This window comes from Gobio gobio (genome assembly GCF_949357685.1).
Source record: "Gobio gobio genome assembly, chromosome: 6".
Lineage (NCBI taxonomy): Eukaryota > Metazoa > Chordata > Actinopteri > Cypriniformes > Gobionidae > Gobio > Gobio gobio.
Genome location: NC_137102.1, coordinates 15,410,120 through 15,432,506, shown reverse-complemented (window position 1 = coordinate 15,432,506; position 22,387 = coordinate 15,410,120). Strand labels below are relative to the sequence as shown.

General features: G+C 37.0%; 1 protein-coding gene across 2 annotated transcripts; it reads left to right on the top strand.

Annotated features, from left to right (window-relative positions):
• Window positions 1-1,502: 1,502 nt before the first annotated feature.
• Window positions 1,503-22,164, top strand: rxrga (retinoid x receptor, gamma a). Of its 2 annotated transcripts, none has more exons than XM_079820170.1 (10): window positions 1,503-1,697; window positions 9,162-9,367; window positions 16,619-16,757; window positions 16,865-17,044; window positions 17,164-17,324; window positions 18,458-18,587; window positions 18,666-18,798; window positions 19,502-19,593; window positions 21,443-21,548; window positions 21,699-22,164. In XM_079820170.1, the coding sequence occupies exons 1-10, from the start codon at window positions 1,667-1,669 to the stop codon at window positions 21,844-21,846; spliced, it is 1,326 nt and encodes a 441-aa protein (XP_079676296.1). In that variant the 5' UTR covers window positions 1,503-1,666; the 3' UTR covers window positions 21,847-22,164. The 2 variants fall into 2 exon arrangements, with proteins under 2 accessions (XP_079676296.1, XP_079676295.1); XM_079820169.1 differs by having other exon boundaries at window positions 1,560-1,697; window positions 17,146-17,324.
• Window positions 22,165-22,387: the final 223 nt, after the last annotated feature.

Below are 22,387 nucleotides of genomic sequence, written 5' to 3'. Positions count from 1 at the left end.
CTATTTGCGTGGTGGAAAGTGTTTGCCGTTCTCCTCATTAATGAAAGCAACAGCATTGAATACATCACCGGGAATCATTACGTCGCTCATGTTCACACTGAAATCTAATCCTCATTCTTGTTACCCCCTTTTCAGCTCTAATATACTTTGCAGATCAGGGCGATTGTAATGCTCTGGAACATGTGGCTCCATTAGAGGGATAAAAGGGTGGTTGATAAATTGTCCTTTTAGTCCCTTTCTTTGACTCCACAAATTTACATTATCTAACAGGGAACAAATGAAAAGGCCCTGATTAGTGTGGAATGAGTTGGAAGAGAAGCCATTCATCTTTGTTAGCATCCCCCTGTGTTCTTTTATGTTGTGTTTTTACAAGGATGGGAGCCAGTGTGCTTTTCCCATTCGACAGCCCAGCTCACGGACTGACAGAGTGGTCATCACTAACGCTCTCTCTCTCTCTCTCTCTCTCTCTCTCTCTCTCTCTCTCAGTGTCCCCCTTGAACAGGAGTTCAACACTCTGAATGCTGGTGACTTCTGAATAACCTCCTGAGGTAGTGGGAGCTCACCCTTAAATGACCCCTCACTCTGAAGAGATCTTGGGGGGCGTCGAGGGGTCTTCAGACCCTCTGGTAGCCTTGTAGGGACTGAGCGCTTGGAATTTGGAGAATTTTTTCCCCTCTCCAGAATCTCAAAGGCCATGGTCAGCAGATCTTGCACTAAGCAGTTTGTGGACAAAGAATATTATGATAATCCCCCGACCCAGTAAAACTGCAAACGAGAATGCTAATCTAAAACAATTACTTGGTGTTGATAGGTTTAATGAAACCTGTTCTGATTATTATTCAGTTTTTTTGTATTATTCAGTTTTTTTGTATTAAACATTTTATTGTTTAGAAATGATATGTTTATTTCTCCCTATCACATCTGCTCGCTTTCAGTCCATATATTTAGCTGAATAAAACATTTTAAAAGAGTATTCATTTTAAAATCGCTTTATTGACACTATACGAATGTTACAGTGTGTGGAAGTCCTTAGTGCATGATACAGCAGCACTAGTCATGACAATAAAGAAAAAATAAATATTTTAATAAAGCTGAAATATTAACGTTTTAAATCACATTCACACACAAAAGTAGCTATGTGCATACCATCTATAGCTGTAGGCTATTGCATAAGACCAAAATTCCTTAGACAAACTTACATATTTATAGTGTTTTTACAAAATTACATTTTATAGTGCAAAACGGTTTTTTAGATTATTAAAATGTTCTTCATTTTTTTAAGAATTGCTGATTGAAAGGTTATTTGGGGAACCAAACATCAGTTCTTCTATGGCATTTCTGCAAAAATCCTCTTTGGAACTTTTATTTTTAAGAGTGACAAAACATTTTTTTAAAGTATTTCAGTATTTTTTTTATATTGAATCATAACATTGAATACGTTATTATAAGGAAAAAGCAGTATGTTGTATATTTTGTAAATTGTACAGTTTCCGTAGGCTGTCATTGGGAGAGGTCTGGCCCTCGCCACCCCCTCGGTGGGGCCCCAAGTGTGCGCAGCGAATCCTCAGTCAGATCGCGGACAGCAGCGGGGAGATGCTGCCGTCCAGAACGGCAAAACAAGACACTTTACGAGAAAACTGGACAGTTCTTTCATATTCGCCAAAACATGGATAATAACGACACATATCTGCATCTTAGTAAGTGCTTCGTAGTTTTATGTCTTATTTTATTCCCGGAAGTCTGTGCTGTTTTCTTTTCAAGCCTCTGTGTTTGAGTGTCCCCCCATGCCGTATGTTATCTGAAGTACGGAATCTTCAGACGGACTTTGTACGATATGCTCATAAATTGTACGTGTGTGAGTTATCGGCGCAGTCGTGTCATGTGTATTGACTTGGAACCAGTGCCAATGTTAAAATCAGGTGATAAAGATTGTGCCTCTCAGTCAGGGTCAGGGGTTGGCACTTTAATTGCGGTTATGTAATTTATAGCTTTCCAGAGCGCCTCTTGTTAAACTGTTTGCTGTCGGGTAGTTATTAATGGCTCTCAGTTGGTATCTGGACAGCAGTGTGTCGTGGGTTATTTATTTATTTATTTAGCAACAGTTCGACTCTTAGAAGTTGTGTAAAATAACTCGGACAGGATCAGACATTCACGAGAAGTTCAGAACAGATTTGAAATCATGTGGAAAATGTTTATTACTCTTCTCATGCAGAACGAATCGCTACATTTGACTCAAACAAGGCTATACATTTGAGATGAAATTCTGCCTGACAGATCATCCAGTTTTACCATGTTTAGTCCTATATAAAGTTCAATCTGGTGTTGCGTTGAACGGTATACGTACACGCTGGGTTTGTGTCATGTTGTGATGCAATTCCTCAATTCGTTTTCACCGTACAATCTACCCTTTCTAGATGCATGTCAACATATTTTTTTTTATCATTTAATGACTATTAAGAGGACGTTATGTCAACCACCACTTAAGACTTGTCTAATTTAGCTAGGAAAAAAAGCCCTAAACCGGTTTATTTTGATATGATGAATGAATGAATGATCATCCTCCTGAGACTGATTTAGAATAGGCTAGCTTTCCAGCTTGTGAGTGACTGAGGCAAAACATTTATCGTCCAGCTTTTGTTAGGATGACTTATTTAGTGTGTATTAAACTGCTGAAATATTATTTATCACCTGTATTCAATGATTCAGGTCTCTGGGGTGTGTGTGTGGACATCTTACAAAGGGCTCCTCGACCTGCTTGTCACAGCACATCCAGCCTGGAGTCATTTCATGCCTTCATTAACACTCCTTGTTGTGTTTATTAATCTCACCCCAGATACCGTTGATATTCAGAGGCAAACTGTGATGACTATGAAGTCTATTTTAAGATTTTCTCAGGCTCTCGATGAGTTGCGCGCGCTTTTATAATGTCAGTCGCTGCCTCGAGCTGCGTAATTTGCGTTACGCGCGTGTCATTTCACGCACAGAGAATTTTCGCAAGCACAAGGCCACAACTGGGTCATGCTAAGAGACGCATATATTTGCTAAAATATACCAAAATTAATGTGGAACTACAAGAGGAAGTTGGCAAGCTATTAATTTTTTACACATAGTGTGTATGACCTGGCTATATGAGGAAAATGTTAATTAAACAGGGCTAGCTGCATCTAATGTCTCCAAATTTTGGAATTGACAAATCATATACACCTGATGATTCATGAATTCGTGTATCCTGAAAGAGAGAGGCCTTGGCAGGCCCTTCAGCAGTGTTGTAGTCGTGTGTTCAGCTCATGTTCCAGTAAACAGTGAATAGACTGCATGATGAACACATACAAGGCCAGTGTTGTGTCTTGGGTGTTTATAGACCCCTTTTCTTCCGTGCGTTTGAGGTGGTCTCTTTAGATAAAGACTGCCGTATCCTATTCCACCTTCACTGTTGCAACTGAATGCAAGTGTTGGCCTTCTCATGTTCTGAAAGAAACCTGGCAACCATTGCCAAGACTAACCTCTCATCTGTGTGTGTTTGCTGTTGAAAAAGTATGGAACGATCCAACAGTTTATTGAATTTTACTACAATAACATAACACACCTTCGCCGTTGACCAAATCTGTTAGGATCAGGTTCTGCAGGCATTTATTTGCATTAAATGTAGACAGCTATATTCTAGACCAACACAAAAACACTGGAACACAATGCCTGATCCATTAGATAGCATTCAGTCGAAAAAGCCCCCTGCCATGAATGGTTAGCCAGCACCTTCAACTGGGTTGTTATTCAGCTTGCTAATCTAATTCACAATTTTTCTGCCCCAGTTATGACGGTCTCTGCCAAGGACAGTCTCAAAGAAAAGCCACGTTCCAGATCGCTCACCCCCATGCGCTTGGTTGTGTCACTACTGCTCCAAGGTCAAGATAAAAATTTATTTCAGTAGCTTCTTTACTTCTCATTTGCATCGCTTTCTGTAATATCAATCATCATATTAAATTAAATTAAAATCAAGTCCCGCCCTGCATTTTTTTTTCTTGTTCAAGAAGCCATTTCACGGATGTATGCCCCAACGGGGAAGAAAATATTATTGCAAACTTCCGTTTCATGCCAACTTTAAAATGTTTGTCTTTGAAATGGTGATTGATAGCCTGTCTATCAAATAGTTTTATTAAACACACTACCATAAAGCCAAATCAGCACACATTCCTTCCCTGACATTTAGAACTAAACCTTATTATCAGATTTTGGGCTTGCATCAATAAACCAGTTCCCCTGTGAGCCACAGGATGATAATCTCTTTAATCTGAGTAGGTAATCCAGCATCACTCCGCCACACACCCCCAGGGGAATTGTTTCATCCAGCGCCTCACCCCCTTATTCATGGATACTTTATAGGATCCAGCATATATGTTCCAGAAAGATAAACAAACACATTTACTGCAGGTTGTCAAAACTGCGAAGTTGGTCATGGCAGTGGCAAAACAGAAAATGTGAACAATCTCATGGCAATTTGTAACTATTTTACAATCTTTACAACTATTTTACATCTCATTTCTGCCTACACCTGACTGACAGTTAGGTTTAGCCAGACCTTCAGACTGACAGGCAGAAGGTCTGGACTCCATCGCAGCTTTCATTGGTCAAGGACTGCCCAAGAGGACGTTTGACTGACATGTAACGCATGCAATCCCAGTTAGTTTTGTTCCACGTCATGTTTAAGGGTGTAACAGACCGGCGTGCATCTACAAATTATTAATTTGTGAACTTTTTCCAAGTTTAACGGCAACAATGGAGCGAACTTCACATACTTTTGAAAACCAGCATTTAGTTCATCCTGGTAAGCGCTCATTGTCACAGTTAATAATAATAATAATTATAATTATAATAATAATTAATTACATTTATATAGCGCTTTTCTAGGCACTCACTCAAAGCGCTTTTACATAGAAGGGGGGAATCTCCTCAACCACCACCAATGTGCAGCATCCACCTGGATGATGCGACGGCAGCCATATTGCGCCAGTACGCCCACCACACACCAGCTGATTGGTGGAGAGGAGACTGAGGGATGATACCAATTGTATATATATATGGGGATGATTAGGAGGCCATGATGGACAGGGGCCAATGGGCACTTTTTTTTTTGGCCAGGATGCCGGGGTTACACCCCTACTCTTTATCGAAGGACATCCTGGGATTTTTAATGACCACAGAGAGTCAGGACCTCGGTTTAACGTCTCATCCGAAGGACGGTGCTTGTTACAGTATAGTGTCCCCATCACTATACTGGGGCGTAAGGACCCACACAGACCACAGGGTGAGCACCCCCTGCTGGCCTCACTAACACCTCTACCAGCAGCTACCTAGTTTTCCCAATTTGGTCTCCCATCCAGGTACTAACCAGGCTCAGCCCTGCTTAGCTTCAGTGGGAAACCAGTCTCTGGCTACAGGGTGATATGGCTGCTGGTTGTAAAGTTGTAAGTTGTTCTTCTTCCACGAGGGAGTTTGGAATTTGCTGCATTTGTTTCCAGGCGGACAGTTAAAGAACTCAACATCTCGTGGACATTCTGTAGAATTCAACCAATCAGATGACGACTTTGAAACTCCTGAAGGGTTTTCAGATAAGTGTGCCGTATGCATCAGACGTTCAGATGAACCTGAGACTAGGTTTTGGGTGGAATTTCATCCTACGTTCCCCATATTTTCTCATGAGATCGGGTTGGAAAAAGTAGTGCAAATATGCACAGTGGAATTGTTCTCTGTTTGAAAACCAATGCCAGTCTTGAAATATGTACAAAGCAGTAAAAACAATCAAATAACAAAGATGTTCTTCTACAAGGTCTTACTAAGCGCGTAGAAAACACAATGTTCTCTAACCTAGAGTCAAGGTTTCTTATCTTCTTCTTTTTGAGCTAGACATCAAGGTGTTTGTGTAGCATTGTTAAAATACTATACAACGGAACTGAGTCATCCCTTTTCAAACGAGTTCATGGAATTCTATTTTATATTTGACACCATTATAAGTACTCCAAAAGAGTCCAATTTAAAGGGTCGTTAAAATGAATCCGTTTCTTATTGTTCCTAAAATGATCTAGATGACTCCCATGGCTACTATATAAAATATCTTGTAAAGTCATAGGTTTAATTGTGCAACAATACACATCTTCTCTCTAAAATCTTATTGAATAGCAGTGACAGCTTCATGTGGCTTTACATGATGCAGCCATATGGTGCTCTTTGCTAAGCAAGCTTATTGAATGTTTGGATGATTGAGTGTCTGTATTGATCTTTCGTAATCTCCTCCAGAAAGCAAATTATTGCTTATTATTTTGTCATAGAGTTTTGCTGAAAAATCAACATGTGTTCACTTCTGAGGATCCTTAACCATATGGATGTCTCAGGATTTCATTAAAGAAGTCAAATATGCTGTACTGTACTCCGTTTGGGGTTCATAAGATTTTTTTTAAATGTAAAAAAAAAAAAAAAAAAGTACTCCATTCTTCATTCACAAGATCCTTCATAAAAATCATTGGCGGTCTGTAGTTTTAAATCCCATGCTTTGTAGCAGTTGTCTGAAGCTAAAAACACAGAAATGGCTAATCTGGGCTCTGATTACAGTGACACAGAACAGTGACATGAACTCTGCTGACCTGCTGAAACTGTGCTTTTGAGTATATATCTTCCTGTTTCCCTTTTTTCTGGCTCTAAATGTGTTTTAATGTGGAACCTATTTGAGCATCCCGTCTCCAACCAGCAAGAGTGAAAGAAGTTGATGTGCCCTTTGAACATATGCACACCCAGTCATTCCAAGGATAGCTGTTCCTTGAGATCAGAACGCGACATTTAGAGGTCATTAATACCACCAGAATCTAGCCAGGCCACAGAGACTAACAGGCTTGAGTAAGTGTGGTTGCTGAGGATAGCTTTTACATGGTCATTGAGGGCATGTCACTGCAGCAGAGCCCTTTCAGTGCGAGGAGCAGGACGCATCACAACAAAGATACACTCGGAAAACCGCCGCTCTATCATGCCTTTAAAATACAGTGAGAGTGAGTGAAAATGCCTTGCTGGGATGATTTGGCTGACTTTGTGCATTTGGTTGATTGTAACATGACTGTTAAAACTAGAACGTGTGCATTGAGAATTTTTGGTCTCTCCTCTTCATATTGCATGATAGACTCTTTATCATTTAAAAGCATGTTTTGGTAAATGTATTTAGTGTTACTGAAATTGCTGTTTTAAGATATTTAACTTATCTTAATATAAACATTGCTTGATATATAGGTTCATACCATTTTTATCTCTCTAAAAAAAGAAGAGTGTAAACTCTATTTGTCAACCAATCAGGATTTTCAATAACCAATGCTGACATTTAGAGTTCCCACTTCAGAAGTCGTGATTACGAGCTTGTTGCATTCAAGTGCTTTGTGGTCGGAATGAACAGGAATCATGAACACCAGGTTTATTCTTGCCTATTTATTGGGAAAATCGTATTAAAACCAAAACTATACAGTATGTAACGTTAGTGTCCCATGCCCTGACAACCATAAATATTCACGATGCTATCCAGCTGGTCAAATGCAGGCTATTTTTGCTGTGTATAAAACATACAATACTTCAAATGATTATTCATATATGTAAATACACACCACATTAATGACAAGACAAGAGCTGTTGTGGGGAAAAAACGAATAAATCATACCTGACAGCAGTAGTTGTTTAAAGTTTATGGCACTCCCATCTCTGGCATTTGGGTATCGGAATTATTTTCGAAATTCCCAGTGGTAAACACGACATCAAAGGGCGTTCATGTGCAACTTTTACCTAGGAAACTCGTATTTACGATAATTCCGATAGCACATGAAGGCAGCGTTATGCCTATACATTTTACCATTCAATTATGACAAATGAGATGTAGACTCCTGTTTTACACACTATTTACACTATTTATGTTATCCATCCATTATCCATTGACAAGGTGTCAATACTGTTATGTTAATCTCAAAATATTGGCTGATTAATTATCTGGCTCCTAACTTACAGACAATTCATTTATGTTCATAAATAATGAGCATGTGGACATTTTGCATCAGTGAGTGAGAGATCCGAAATTTGATGTGTGTCAAATTTGATGTGTGATGATCCATGAGTGCTCGCAGTCACCGTTAGTCACTTTTATGACCTCTACTATGTGCAAATGCCACCAACCATTACCCCATCACTGACACGGCCCCCAGATGTCTCACAGCATTTCTAGCATGAAAATGTCAAGCTGTCACAATACATCTTCTGTATTTATATTTTAGATGAATAGAGAAAAGAGAGAAACGTGAAGTCAACCGTGTATTCAAATCAAATTTTCAAGATTATTAATTATTGTTCACATTATTAATCATTGTTAATTAATTAATTAAAATGTATTTTAATTTAATATTTTTGATATTAATAGTTTTTTTTTTAACATAGGCCTAATAATGAAATTCTAAGATTTTTAATTTAGATTTTAATTTACTACAGACCCAGCTAATAAAAATACGTTCTAGGAACATTTTACTAATGTTCCCATTAAAATATGATGGTACACTTAATGTTTGAACTTAATGTTCAAAATGTCCCTTATGTATGTTTTTCTTTCTTCTGCTGTACACAGAAGAAGATATTTTGAAGAATGTGGGTATCAAACAGTTGACAGTAACACCTATTGTATTTTCCCCCCCATACTTTGGAAGTCAGTGGCTACCTTTAAATGTTTGGTTACCCACATTTTTCAAAATATCTTCTTCTGTGTTCAGCAGAAGAAAGAAAAACATACAGGTTTGACATACAACTTGAGGGTGAATACATGATGACAGAATTGTCATTTGATGTGAACTATACCTTTCCATTGTATAATTTTGCCAAAAAAATATGGGAACGTTACTTTTAAATGTTCTCTGAACGTTCTGAAACAAGTAGTAATTTAAAAAAATGTTAAATGAACATCCAACTAAAACGTTTCAGAAAACAGTTTCATCAACAATGTATAAATAATGTTTAAATTTTGGACAACTTTTGAACGAACATTCTATTACATTACCAGAAAAAAACGTTTGTTCATTACTTTGAAAGAACCTTGCCACAAGTTCTGAGAAGCTAACCCTGTTAGCTGGGGACTAATGACCTCTTTCTGTTCTCAGGTTCTTCTTTGCAGGTAACACATGGTCACCTGAGCTCTCCTCCGTCCCAGCCTCCTCTCAGCTCCATGGTGTCCCACCATCACCCTTCCATCATCAACGGTCTAGGGTCGCCATACTCAGTCATCACTTCCTCCTCCCTGGGTTCGCCTTCAGCCTCCATGCCCACCACCTCCAACATGGGTTATGGAGCACTCCACAGTCCACAGGTACAGTCCAGAGAAAGAGTGTCTATGACAGTGGTTCTCAACTAGGCATGTGCCGTTATCAAATTTTCATGTTGCGGTTAATTACTGAAGCTTTTATCGCGGTATACGGTATTATCACAATATTGAAATTCGTTGCAAAAAAGTGTTGTCAGGTTTAAAAACTTTCTTATAACAAAAATAACCAAACATTTAAATACAATAAAGCAATACACAAACATTTATAAAGTAAAAAAATATTTAAAATATTTAAATATTTATTATAAAGAACAATAGGTAACACTTTACAGTAAGGTCTCACTAGTTAATGCATTAATATTAACAAAGAGCGAATAGCTAAATTTATTAACATACAGTTATTATTCTTTGATAATGTTAGTTAAAAAAAGCAACTGTTAGTGTTAGCTCAGGTCCACCATTAAATAATACAGTTACAACTTTTGATTTTAATAATGTATTATTTTGCTGAAATGTACATGTAACTAAGATGAATAAATTCTTTAGAAGTATTTTTCATTGTCAGTTTGTTAATGAATGAACTAATGTTAAATAATGGAGCCTTAATGTAAAGTGTGTGACTGAACTACAATCAGAACATATTCAAACAATATCTAGGGCATGTAATTTAGTCCAGATTAAAATATAAAATGTTTAAGTTTGAAAATGAATAGCCTTAAGTCTTTATGTATTAAGTATTAGGTTATGTGATGAGCACCGTATCGTTTTGTTTGTGAGGGTTACCGGGGAAACGGCTGCATTTCTGCTGTTCCGTCAGCGCCCTCTGCTGTCAGAGAGTGAATGTGTTTTCATTCAGCGCATCTCCTTCACTCATGTGCTCGGCTCATGCACTGAGGATGTTTGTTTACATCAGTGTGCGTTCCTCTTTGACGTATTGTTCATTTTAAACGGTTGATGGGTAAAGTATTCTTAATATGCATTCTAAAAATCGGAATAATTCGTAAGAAATAATTATTCACGGTATTTTGAAGTGCCCACGATAACAATATTGTACATGTTCATTATTGCAGTATATCATATTACCGTGTACCGGCACATGTCTATTCTCAACCAGGGGGTTGTGCAAGCCATCTTCCACGCAGGTGTCAAAAGGAATTACAATTATTTTAAATAAGACAAAACAAGCATTAAAGGTGCAGTAAGTAATTTCTGAAAGTAGATCAGACCGGACATATCAACAGACCTGTAGCCAATCAGCAGTAGGGGGCATGTCCACTCATGATGGAGGAGGAGAGAGTAAGCAAGAGGGAAATTTGAAGAAAGACTGTAGAAAAAGAGATGGCTGAGAGATATTACAAAAGAGAAAAGTTCTGAGGATTATCACTGGAAAAAGAAGGGATATGATTAGGCATGAGCTTTAGGACTCACGTTAACTCTTAACTTCCCCGCCCTTGATGGAAATTTCCGGCTTTCTGTGTTTTCACTGTTATACGGTTGGGGGCGCTATGACACATCTTCTAAAAGAGTACTGCATCTCTGCATCAAAACACAGGCGAAAAAGAAGCAGAAACTAGCGATAACATATGTAAGCAGATGCATATGTAAAAAATAATCATCAGAGTGATCATCAACATTAAATAGCACACAAATCAAAACTGCCTAATGTTACCGAATGAAATGTTGGCCCAGGACGAGGTATAGGACTGTGCAAGCTTTGGGCATGCTGATGGACTCGATCTACTCCATCTATGTTGTGAACAAAATGTTGCTGTTTTTATGAAACTTACCCACATTCAAGTGTTGATAAAATAGAATGAATTAAGCTAGAATAAAACGTGTTTTTATGTTTAAAAGCAGTGGCTCAGCTCTTTATCTTTCTTCTGATATATTTCATGTTCAGATATTCATACAGCAAAATATTCTGGGGGGCATGAACATTTTGAGAAAATGCTGGCGGTGGCTGGCAACTAAAAAAAAACAAAAAACGCTGCCGGGAAAAGAGTTAATATTAGAAAAGCTTTCCAGTGCTGGAGTGACCCAAGTGGGAAGGCCTGAAAACGGACACCAAGGTTGCGTTGTTTCTGCTTCATACATGAGAAACATTGGTTTAGACTAGAGTGTGTTCTGTTAGCGACTAAAAACAAACTCTTGCTTGTATATTCTTGTGTACCGTATGCTCATTTTTTGTTCTTTATTTATTTATTTTTTATTTTGCATCGCTTCTGCTGTGATAAAGAGAAATCCACTCTTACATTGCTTGGGTTGATTTCCAATATCAACTGTGTTCAACAATGATTTTCAGAAATTGCTTACTGCACCTTTAAAATAAGATAAAACAACTAAATCAAGATATCTCTATGTTAATTTAGCGCCTCAAGTACTGTTTGTTTCCTTTGATGAATCAGGGTTCTCACTGTCTAGAAAAACCTGGATATAGGAGGTAGCCTATTTTTAAAATTGTGATTTCTTTATCTAGAAAGGTCATTTCAAATAATAAAATCTTAAAACGGGCGGCAGTGGCTCAGTGGTTCATGTAGGTTGTCTACAAACCGGAAGGTTGGTGGTTCAATCCCTGGTTCCACCTGACCAAGTGTTGAGGTGTCCATGAGCAAGACACTTAACCCCAGCTGCTCCCGATGAGCTGGATGGCACCTTGCATGACTGACACCACCGTCGGTGTATGAATGGGTGAATGTCAGGCAATATGTAAAGCGCTTTGGATGGCCATGGGTCTGTTGAAAGCGCTATATAAATGCAGTCCATTAACCATTTAAAACGCTAAGGGCATTTTTATGGGCCGCATATTAGTTATGCCAAGCTAGTAAATCATGAGCAAGTCATGTCAATTCATTGGTTAAAAACAGTGAGTACACTGAAGAACATTCAGCTCCTAAAACTTTTGGAATCCTGAAATTCAATTATTTAAATTTGTATATAATTATAATTGTCATAGTTACTTTTTACATTTACAGAAAGTAGGCATTCTCTAAGATCAAAATAAGTTTATTCAAAGGCCCCCTATAGTCCTAGTCTTTTTCTTTCTATTGTTGTGGACAATTGAGCGCTTTGGAGTCAAAAAGGTTGAGAATCACTAGTCTATGAAAGATTGTAATGTTTATATCATGAAATGGAGCATAAAGTCAGCTTTCAACATCAGAAATGACAAACATGACATTTAATGATTCATATACTAGCATACTAGTGCAAATGTTCCATTATACGATATCCTCAGTCTAAAAAAACACAACCTCTTTTCTTTGCTTTGGATAAATTGTGCTATTTCATGGAAGAGTTAGTGGACCATCCAAGCTTCCGATCAGAGAAACTTTCACTGCAAGAGGCAGCGAGGCAAATGCAGAATGCTCTTTTAATGCATCTCTCCTTTCCTCTGCAGGGCCTCCCTCCAGCCCGAGGGAGAACAGCCCATTCAGTTTAGTCTAGCCTAAAAAGAGCTAATGTAGCGTGACGGACAGCCCTAGTATAACCTTGGCTCTCATGGAGAGAGATATCATTGCGTCGAGGCTGCGCTACAGCGAGCACAATATGCAACACTTCAAGAAAGCTGTGGAAACCTGCCATACTATTAGCTGTAAATAGCGTCATCTGTGAATGTCTCGCCTGAGAGTAGGGACGCCTCTATAGAGGAATGCTTCTCGTGAGCGAGGGCCAAGAGCTCTGAATAATATATGGACTATAGGCAGCAGATTAAAGAGAGTGAATGTGATGGTGACTGCTGTGCATCACCTTCCCAGCATCTTTCTGCCTCACTGAATGGCTCACCATTTCAGCTCTCAAAAATGAACTGTGTGTGTGAATGCGTGTGTGCTCATCTTGCCTTTACTGTTCGAAAGAGTCAAAATTAAAATTTTTGACTGTCAAAGTCAACATGAAATCAAAATTGACACTATTTACTCTAGTAATGCATGCTCCTGGCATTATCAATGGTAAATGGACTGCATTTATATAGCGCTTTACACATTGCCTCACATTCACCCAATTCACACACCAACGGCGGTGTCTGCCATGCAAGGCGCCATCCAGCTCATCGGGAGCAGCTGGGGTTAGGTGTCTTGCTCATGGACACCTCGACACTTGGTCAGGTGGAACCGGGGATCGTACCACCAACCTTCCGGTGTAGACAACCTACAAGAACCACTGAGCCACTGCCGCCCAATCATACATGTTATTCCAAATAAAAGAAAAGGTTTTTATAATGTTTTTCACTTGGGCTGCACGGACTGTTGGATGTTAGCTAATAGATAAATTGATATTTAACAATTGTAATGTACTTTAACAGAATACTGTATACTTAAATGTGAATGAACTATGCAATTACATTTTTTAAAGTATACATTTTATATTGAATACAGATAGCTGAACTTTAGAGTGCTTTTGACCCACTTAAGTAGGACTTAAAGGGTAGTTCACCCAAAAATTAGCCCATGATTTACTCACCCTAAAGTCATCCTAGGTGTATATGACATTCTTCTTTCAGACGAATAAAATCTGAGTTATATTAAAAATGTCCTGGCTCTTCCAAGCTTTATAATGGCAGTGACTGTTGGGTCATTTTTGAAGTCCATAAAAGTACACCTATCCATCATATAACTGCTCCAGTAAAGGCCTTCTGAAGTGAATTAGTGCGTTTGTGTAAGAAAAATATCCATATTTAAAACTTTATAAAGTAAATTATCTAGCTTCCGGTGAATCGCCTTCCGTATTCAACTTACGGAAAAAGTGTAGCGCCTCTAGCAGTTCAAAATGCTTACGCTAAGTCTGACGAGCGTAACTGGTGTGCAATGTGGTCAGACATAGCGTAAGAATTTTGACTTCAACGGACTTCAAAAATGACCCAACAGTCACTGCCATTATAAAGCTTGGAAGAGCCAGTACATTTTTTATATAACTCTGATTGTGTTCGACTGAAAGAAGAATGTCATATCATATTGGTCCAAAGCTCCAAGCCAAAAATGACAAAATATTTAGCGGCATATTAATGGTCAACCATTTTAATCACATATTACAGGTCAGGAAATTAACAAGAATTACACAAATACTGTAGATAAAGTAACTTAGCATGGAATGGCCTCCCCGTTTGTTTTCTTTAAATATTTAAGCCATGTGGGTAAACTTGCTTTTACAAGAAGAAGAGTCAGTGCTGTTGTTTCACTCAATGCTGATGGCTTCAAACATTTCATTTAACAGTTCATTAAGTTTGATGTGAAACCAAATATTCACTATAGGGCTCAAATCTGACCTCTGACCTGGCCAAAACATGAGCCTGATGGACTTGTTCTCAAGCCACTTCTTGGTTGTCTTTGCAATTTGGGCAGGAGCAGTCTTGTCGAAAAATAACTTCTGATCATTTCTCTTTAGATAACAACTTTTCAATACTGGGAAGAAAGTCAGTCTGCAATATTCTCCTGTACTCCGAAGCATTAAATGACTTTTCACAGTGAAGCAGCTCACCAAAACCAGCAGCTAAATAGGCTCCCCACACAATGATAGCTCTTCCGCTATGCTTCACTCTGCTAGAGATGCATTTATTATTATACATCTCAGCAGATTTTCTAAGACACGGCTCTGGAGCATCATTTCATTGTGATTCATCATTCCACACACAACTTCCCTTATTCTGCCAAAAACGTATTTCTGTCTTTGATGTTTTTCTGAGACAGCAATGACTTTTTAAGTAGTTCTGCATAATATGCGGTAAAGACCATTAAAAGCTTAGTGTTTAGCCATTTTTGGCCTGCCGGCAGGAGTGTGCCGAATATATTGTAAGCATTTATTGTAAACCTATAGTAATGTACTTATATATATATTTGTAATTATGCACTTGTAATGATGAAGTTGTGATTTAATACATTTAAAATATATTCACTTTAAATGTAATGTCAAATAAAACACATATAATCAAGTACTTTACATGTGCTTTAGTATGTGAGTCAAAATAAGTGTTCTTCTAAAGCACGACATAAGATTCTTAAAACATGTTGATTTAAAATGTACTTTAAAGTAAAATGTTACAAAGTGTGTTTAAGAGTTTTAAGAAACATAATCATGAAAGTGCACTTTCTTTGAGAACACTAAAGTGGCCTTTTATTGAATTAATTTTATATTATCTCCAAGTAAAGTTTTTTTTAAATGTACTTAAGATTTGAAGTACACTACAAGTGCACATTCAGTAAAAATTAGGAAAACTTTTAGGTTAACAAGTTCCTATTCAGCTGACTGTTAGCTGATCACGTCTACTATAGGAATACGATGCCTATCACAGCATACATATATAAGCTCCTTCAGTACTATCAGCAGCTATCGCATTACTCCAGAGCTCATTTATCCTCCTCCATCCCCAGCTCCTCCTCTCGTCAGTCAGGATTTGGCATTCTTATCCCCCCTTGAATCAGACTAAATTCCCGAATTAGGTTGTACATTTTAATATTGACATTAATGCTATCTGCTATACATTGTTGGTTCTGTTCTGTTTACCCTAGGGGGGGTTATCACTGCTCTCCCTGCTCTTATCCATGCTAGGGATAAGGGAGTTCTTGCCTAGAACATAACCACACCGCCAATCTAAACTATATGCTAATTGTCTATCATCTTTGATGATAGTGGTTCTGACAGAAACAGCATTTGTGCAGCAGGAGTTGGTTTGTTGTTGCGTGTAATGCTGAGATTAGTACACTGTTGAGTTGAAAGCTAAATGATGCATTGCAAAGTTAGGGAAAAAACATTATTTTATGGAATATGCATTCACAATTGCACAGATCTATGTTTCATTAAAAATGTACATGTAGTTCATGTACACTTTTTAAGCTATTATTGGCCTATTGACCCGTTGGGGTTTAGTTGGTTTGTTTTCAATTTCCATTCCTTGACCTTTCTATCTCTCTCTGGGCATGTGTGTCTAATTCTATAACAGCCATCTGACCTGTGCTTGACCATGATCATGTTTCGCTCATAAAACTTGCCATGTCAAGTATTTGCTGCCCTCTACTGGTGAAGACAAAGTTCATTTTACACTCATAGTTTGATTGCAATTGACTTACTAACTTTTAGCTGAAGCACGCTAAAGTTTATATTCTATTGTTGCAGTATTGCACATTTTGATCACGTTAACACCTAAATGTATACTACACATGTCTAATAAGGCTCACAGAGAGTGAATGCAAAAGGTGTAAATGAACATTCCCCTTCAGCCAAAGGAATAACACCAGGTGATCTAAAGAGGAATGAGAAACCACAGACACAAGCTTACGCCGTTGTTCGTTTCTCTGTCCTTCCTTACAGATGAACTCTATGAACAGTGTTAGCAGCTCAGAAGACATTAAACCTCCTCCAGGACTGGTGGGACTGGGCAGTTACCCCTGCAGCAGCCCCGGGTCCCTCTCCAAACACATCTGTGCCATCTGCGGAGACCGTTCCTCAGGTAACAACCCTCTTACAGCACCTGCACACTAGTACATGTCATTAACGTGAGCCAGACTGAAATTGTATTTCTGGATATGTTTAAAGACTATCTTTCTCGACCTATAGGGAAACATTATGGTGTTTACAGCTGTGAAGGATGCAAGGGCTTCTTCAAGAGAACCATCCGGAAAGACCTCACATACACGTGTCGAGACAATAAGGATTGCCAGATAGACAAGCGCCAGCGGAACCGCTGCCAGTACTGCCGCTATCAGAAGTGTCTGGCCATGGGCATGAAGAGAGAAGGTGAGTGACACAAATGAAAGAGACCTTCATGAATGACTTGTGTAGGTCACTTAAACCTTGCTCTCTTTTTTTTGGCTTGTGTATTATTGTTTATTGTGAAGTTTTGTGTGTGTGTACAGCGGTGCAAGAAGAGAGACAGCGGGGTCGGGAAAGGAGTGATAATGAGGTGGAGTCCAGCAGCAGCTTTAATGAGGAAATGCCAGTGGAGAAGATTCTGGACGCTGAGCTTGCAGTTGAACCCAAGACTGAAGCGTACATGGAATCCAGCACGGGCAACTCGGTGAGACACCTCACAAAGTCTTTCAGAAATCAACATGATATCCCTTTGAACTGGAATTCTGATGAATATTAAAGATATTATAAAAAGCTTTGAAGGTACAATAATGTTCAAAAGTTTGGGGTTGGTAAGATTTTTAATTGTTTTTGAAAAAAATATCTAATGCTCACCAAGGCTGCATTTATCAAACATAAAACATATTAAATACAGTAAAAAAAACATATTACTGTAAAAAACTGTAATATTGTGAAATATTATTACGATCTAAATAACGTAATTTATGTAATCTAAAAAATGTAATTTATTCCTGTGATGGTTAAGCTGAATTTTCAGCATCATTACTCCAGTCTTCAGTGTCACATGATCCAGAAATCATGATTTGCTGCTCAAAAAAACAATTTCTTAATATTATCAATGTTGAAAACAGACTGCTTAATATTTTTATGGAAACTGATACATTATTTTGATAAATAGAAAGTTCAAAAGAACAGCATTCATTTAAAATAGAAATCTGCTGGATCATTATAAATGTCTTTACTGTAACTTTCTATCAATTTAACGCATCCTTGCTGAATAAAAGTATTAATTTCTCTCAAAGCAATATGAAAAAGAACATATTTTTCTAACAGTATGATACCTAATTACTCATCCGGCCAAGAAAAATAATAGCTCACTTATGAAGTGTCACACTAACCATGAAAGTGATGCTAAATGTATTTATTTTTTAAACTGTCTGTTCTGTACTCCAGAAATATTTTTGTATAAGAGCAAGATCTTTTTCTTTTATAAAGAATATATATCTTGAATTAAGTATTATTTTTATTTTTTATATTACTTTTGTCACTATATTGTATTTTAATTCATATTATCTTTTGTTATTATATATTATATTATATATTAGTTTCATTTTTCTTTTGCTATTGCTTCTCAAATTGATCTTGTTTTAAGGATGGGGAAACAAGATATTTTGCAGTGCATTATTAAGGTCTTTGTCAATTTGACAAGCAGGATACTAAATCACAAATTCTTCATTTTCTCTAAATCAAATCTTGGCGCTGTCTTAAGAAACTATTGGGATATTGGAGAGAGATTTCTTTTTAATCAATTTATTTCCCACTATGGTCTCTGATTCTCAGACGAATGACCCCGTGACCAACATCTGCCAGGCCGCAGACAAGCAGCTCTTCACTCTTGTTGAGTGGGCTAAAAGAATCCCGCACTTCTCTGACCTCCCTCTGGATGACCAGGTCATCCTGCTGCGAGCAGGTCAGTATTCCTCTATTCAGATGTTAAATGTGTCTGTAGAATGTACCACATGCTCTCAGTGTTTGTGTCTGTGTATAGGTTGGAACGAGCTGCTCATCGCTTCATTCTCACACCGTTCAGTGACGGTTAAAGACGGGATCCTTTTGGCCACCGGTCTACATGTCCACCGCAGCAGTGCTCACAGCGCAGGGGTCGGCTCGATATTTGACAGGTCAGGTCGCAACACACAATCCATCTCACCACCTCAAACCCACTCTTATAAATGTGTGAATGCATTTCTAAAAAAAAAGTATCAAACCATGTGGCATGAAACAGAAGTTGCGATTAGTCTTTCCTCCTTATTGTTACATACTCTATATCCGAGTAAAACGGCGTCTCGAAAAAGGAAAAAAGGAGCGGGGCTTAATTTTGTCCATCGGGATTGGTTGGTGTTTGCTTTTGGTCGATCTCATCATGAGAGTGACAGGTTGTCCCTCCCTCGCCAGTAAATGTGTCATCATAGAAGAGAAGAGAGGTCATTTCAAGTGGGAGGGGAAGTTATTTTCATTAAAGATTACAAGGGCACATTAATTAAAAAACGAATGATGTGCACATATAAATCATTTATAATAAATACTGCAATATTCCATAAAAAATAAGGTCAATTTAGATTTTCATGTTGATTTTAAAGAAAGCAAGCACAAACACACCTTTTCAAGTAAAGCATTTCAAAATAAGATTTACATGTACTGTATTGTACATACTGATTTTCCATTCATTGATCCCTCTGTATTAGAAGTCACTTTCATATGACATTGTCCACTATTTTTTTTATTTATTATCATTTTAGCATCACTAAGATTTGAAATTTCTTTCATATTTTTGAATCCTTGTATATCCAGTGTGCTAATCTAAATATATAATACTGTTTACAGGGTATTAACAGAGCTGGTGTCTAAGATGAAGGACATGCAGATGGACAAGACAGAGCTGGGCTGTTTAAGAGCTATCGTCCTCTTTAACCCAGGTAAAGACCTGTCCCGAACCTTCAACTCTCAGAAACACACAAGGTCCAGACAATTTCAATAAACCTAATCAGACAGACAGATCTGCAAGTCAAATCACCTTTATTTATATATATTATATAAACAGGAAAATAATGATTCAATGATGCGAATTAAATTCTGCTGTAAAGTTTTTAAAAAAAATATTTGTGGTCAATAAAATTTCCATTTAATGTTTGATGGTTGAAGGGTGAAGAATAATGTTATCTCATTGCATCCGTTTTTGAAAATGCTTATTGCGTTCACTTCTTTAACAGAAGTTAGTCCCATAATTCTGCGCAAAGCATCATGGGGCATAGCAAAAAGGTGGATAAAAATAACCATGACCCCATACAGTTCATGAGTATATTTAATCAGAAATCATGGTAAAAATTTACAATAAAGTCTCATTTGTTAACATTAGTTAAAGCATTATCTAGTATGAACTTAAAATAAGCAATATATATTTGTATTAATCTTAAGAATTTATTAGTTAGTTAGTTAGTTAGTTAGTAAAAATCGATGTAGTAAAAATCTTCGTAATTTTTATTCACAGTGCATTAACTGTTAACAAATACAACTTTGTTTTTTTTAATAATGTAGTAGTAAATGTTGAAATTGTCATCAAGTAAGATTAATAAATGCGGTAACACTTTACAATAAGGTTTAATTTGTTAACATTAGTTAACTACTTCAGTTAACATGAACTAAGAAAGAACAATACTTCTAAAGCATTTATTAATCTTAGCTATTTCATTTCAGCATGTACTAATACATTATTAAAATCATTTATTTTTATTTGTTAACATTAGTTAATGCACTGTGAACTAACCTGATCAATGAACAGCTGGATTTCCATTAACTAATATTAACAAAGATTAATAAATACTTTAAGAAATGTATTGCTCGTTGTTAGTTCATGTCATTTATACGTCAATTAACGATAACAAATGAGAATTTATTGTAAAGTGTTACCAATATAATCTTCATATTTATATACTATAGATTAATATTATTGGTTAATATATTCTTATTTTTTGTAAAGTGTTAACATAAATGCTGTAGAAGTATTGTTCATTGTTAGTTCATGTTAACAAATGAAACCTTATTGTAAAGTGTTACCAATTCTTTTTGCATCGCAATATTTGACTTTCTTAATTTGATGTGTAATCAATGTGTTATATAAAATATAATGGTAACACTTTACAATAAGGTTTCATTAGTTAACTACTTTAGTTAACATGAACTAAGAATGAACAATACTTCTGTGGCCTTTATTAATCTTAGTTAATTTCAACATTTATTAATACATTATTCAAATCAAAAGTTGTATTTGTTAACATTAGTTAATGCACTGTGAACTAAAATGAACAAACAATGAACGACTGTATTTTTACTAACTAACATTAACAACGATTAATAAATATTGTAACAAATGTATTGCTCATGATTAGTTTGTGTTAGTTAATACATTAACTAATGTTAACAAATGAGACCTTATTGTAAAGTGTTACCAATATAATGTTCATGTTTATATATTATGGATTAATATTATTGGTTAATATATTCTTTTTTTTTATTAGCATAGTATATAATATTTCGATTTCTCATGGTACTGTTTGATGATTCAGTGCTTTTACAACAGCTTGTCAATGGGGCAATGGTACATGTTAGTACCTTTTGAAGACATTTCAGGGACAAGCTGTTGTACCCCTAACAGTTTTTTTCTAACAGTGTAGAATGATTGAATAGATACATTTCTTCAGACAGCATTCAGTCAGGATGACGAAATGCAATGTATTCTTATGTTTTATGTAACTGTCCCTTTTATAGATGCGAAAGGATTGTCAAATCCATCAGAGGTCGAGGCATTACGGGAAAAGGTGTACGCTTCACTGGAGGCCTATACCAAACACAATTACCCCGATCAGCCCGGCAGGTATTTCCCGCACTGCCACCTTGATATTTTATTGATGCAACAGCACTTCTGTTCTTCTTTATTTGGCTCTGTATTAGTTCAAGTAGTTACAGTATGTAGGTCATGTGGGTATAGTTGTGGAGTCCGAGCGTTTTTTTCTTCTTTTTTCAGGTTTGCCAAACTTCTCCTCCGTCTGCCCGCTCTGCGCTCCATAGGACTTAAGTGCCTAGAGCACCTGTTCTTCTTCAAACTCATCGGAGACACGCCTATAGACACTTTCCTCATGGAGATGCTGGAAGCGCCGCATCAAATCACATGACAAAAGTCTTAACGCATGTAAATATCCCCCAGCGCACACTTAACCCCATTATAACAAAAAGAAGTTCTTATTTTTTACCAAGCACAATGTGAAGAAAAATACAAACACAAAGGATTTGTATCGGTATTTTCAAAGAAAGAGACACTGTTAAAGTAAAATGTAAGAGTACTGTAAACCTTTATTTTGTACATAGATTTGACCAACTGTGATAGCTGCAACAACTAAATGTGAAAATATTTAATTCAAAGCAACACTGTATAAACAGTCACCAGCAATGAGTTTAGAATTATGTGAAAATAAAAAAGTCTTTTAAAATGTTTTGTTCTTGCCTTCCTTTGAAATAATCTTCAGTGGATGCAATGTTAGACACATGCTTACATCTAAATTCAAACCTTTAACAAATAAGCTATACAAGTACAGGGTTCCCACGGAGTCTTAAAAAGGCTTACATTTCAAAATCAAAATTGTAGGCCTTAAAACATTCGCAAAATTCGCAGAAGTATTGAGTTCTAGGTCTAAAATAATTTTAAAAAGGTCTTAA

What these genes read in the sequence shown, in the direction of transcription:
- rxrga (XM_079820169.1), top strand. Translation starts at nt 1,667, where the DNA reads ATGGATAATAACGACACATATCTGCATCTTA. An exon ending in AATCCAGCACGGGCAACTCG is followed by an intron (nt 17,325 to 18,457) that starts GTGAGACACCTC and finishes TCTGATTCTCAG; the next exon opens with ACGAATGACCCCGTGACCAA. An exon ending in GTCGGCTCGATATTTGACAG is followed by an intron (nt 18,799 to 19,501) that starts GTCAGGTCGCAA and finishes TACTGTTTACAG; the next exon opens with GGTATTAACAGAGCTGGTGT.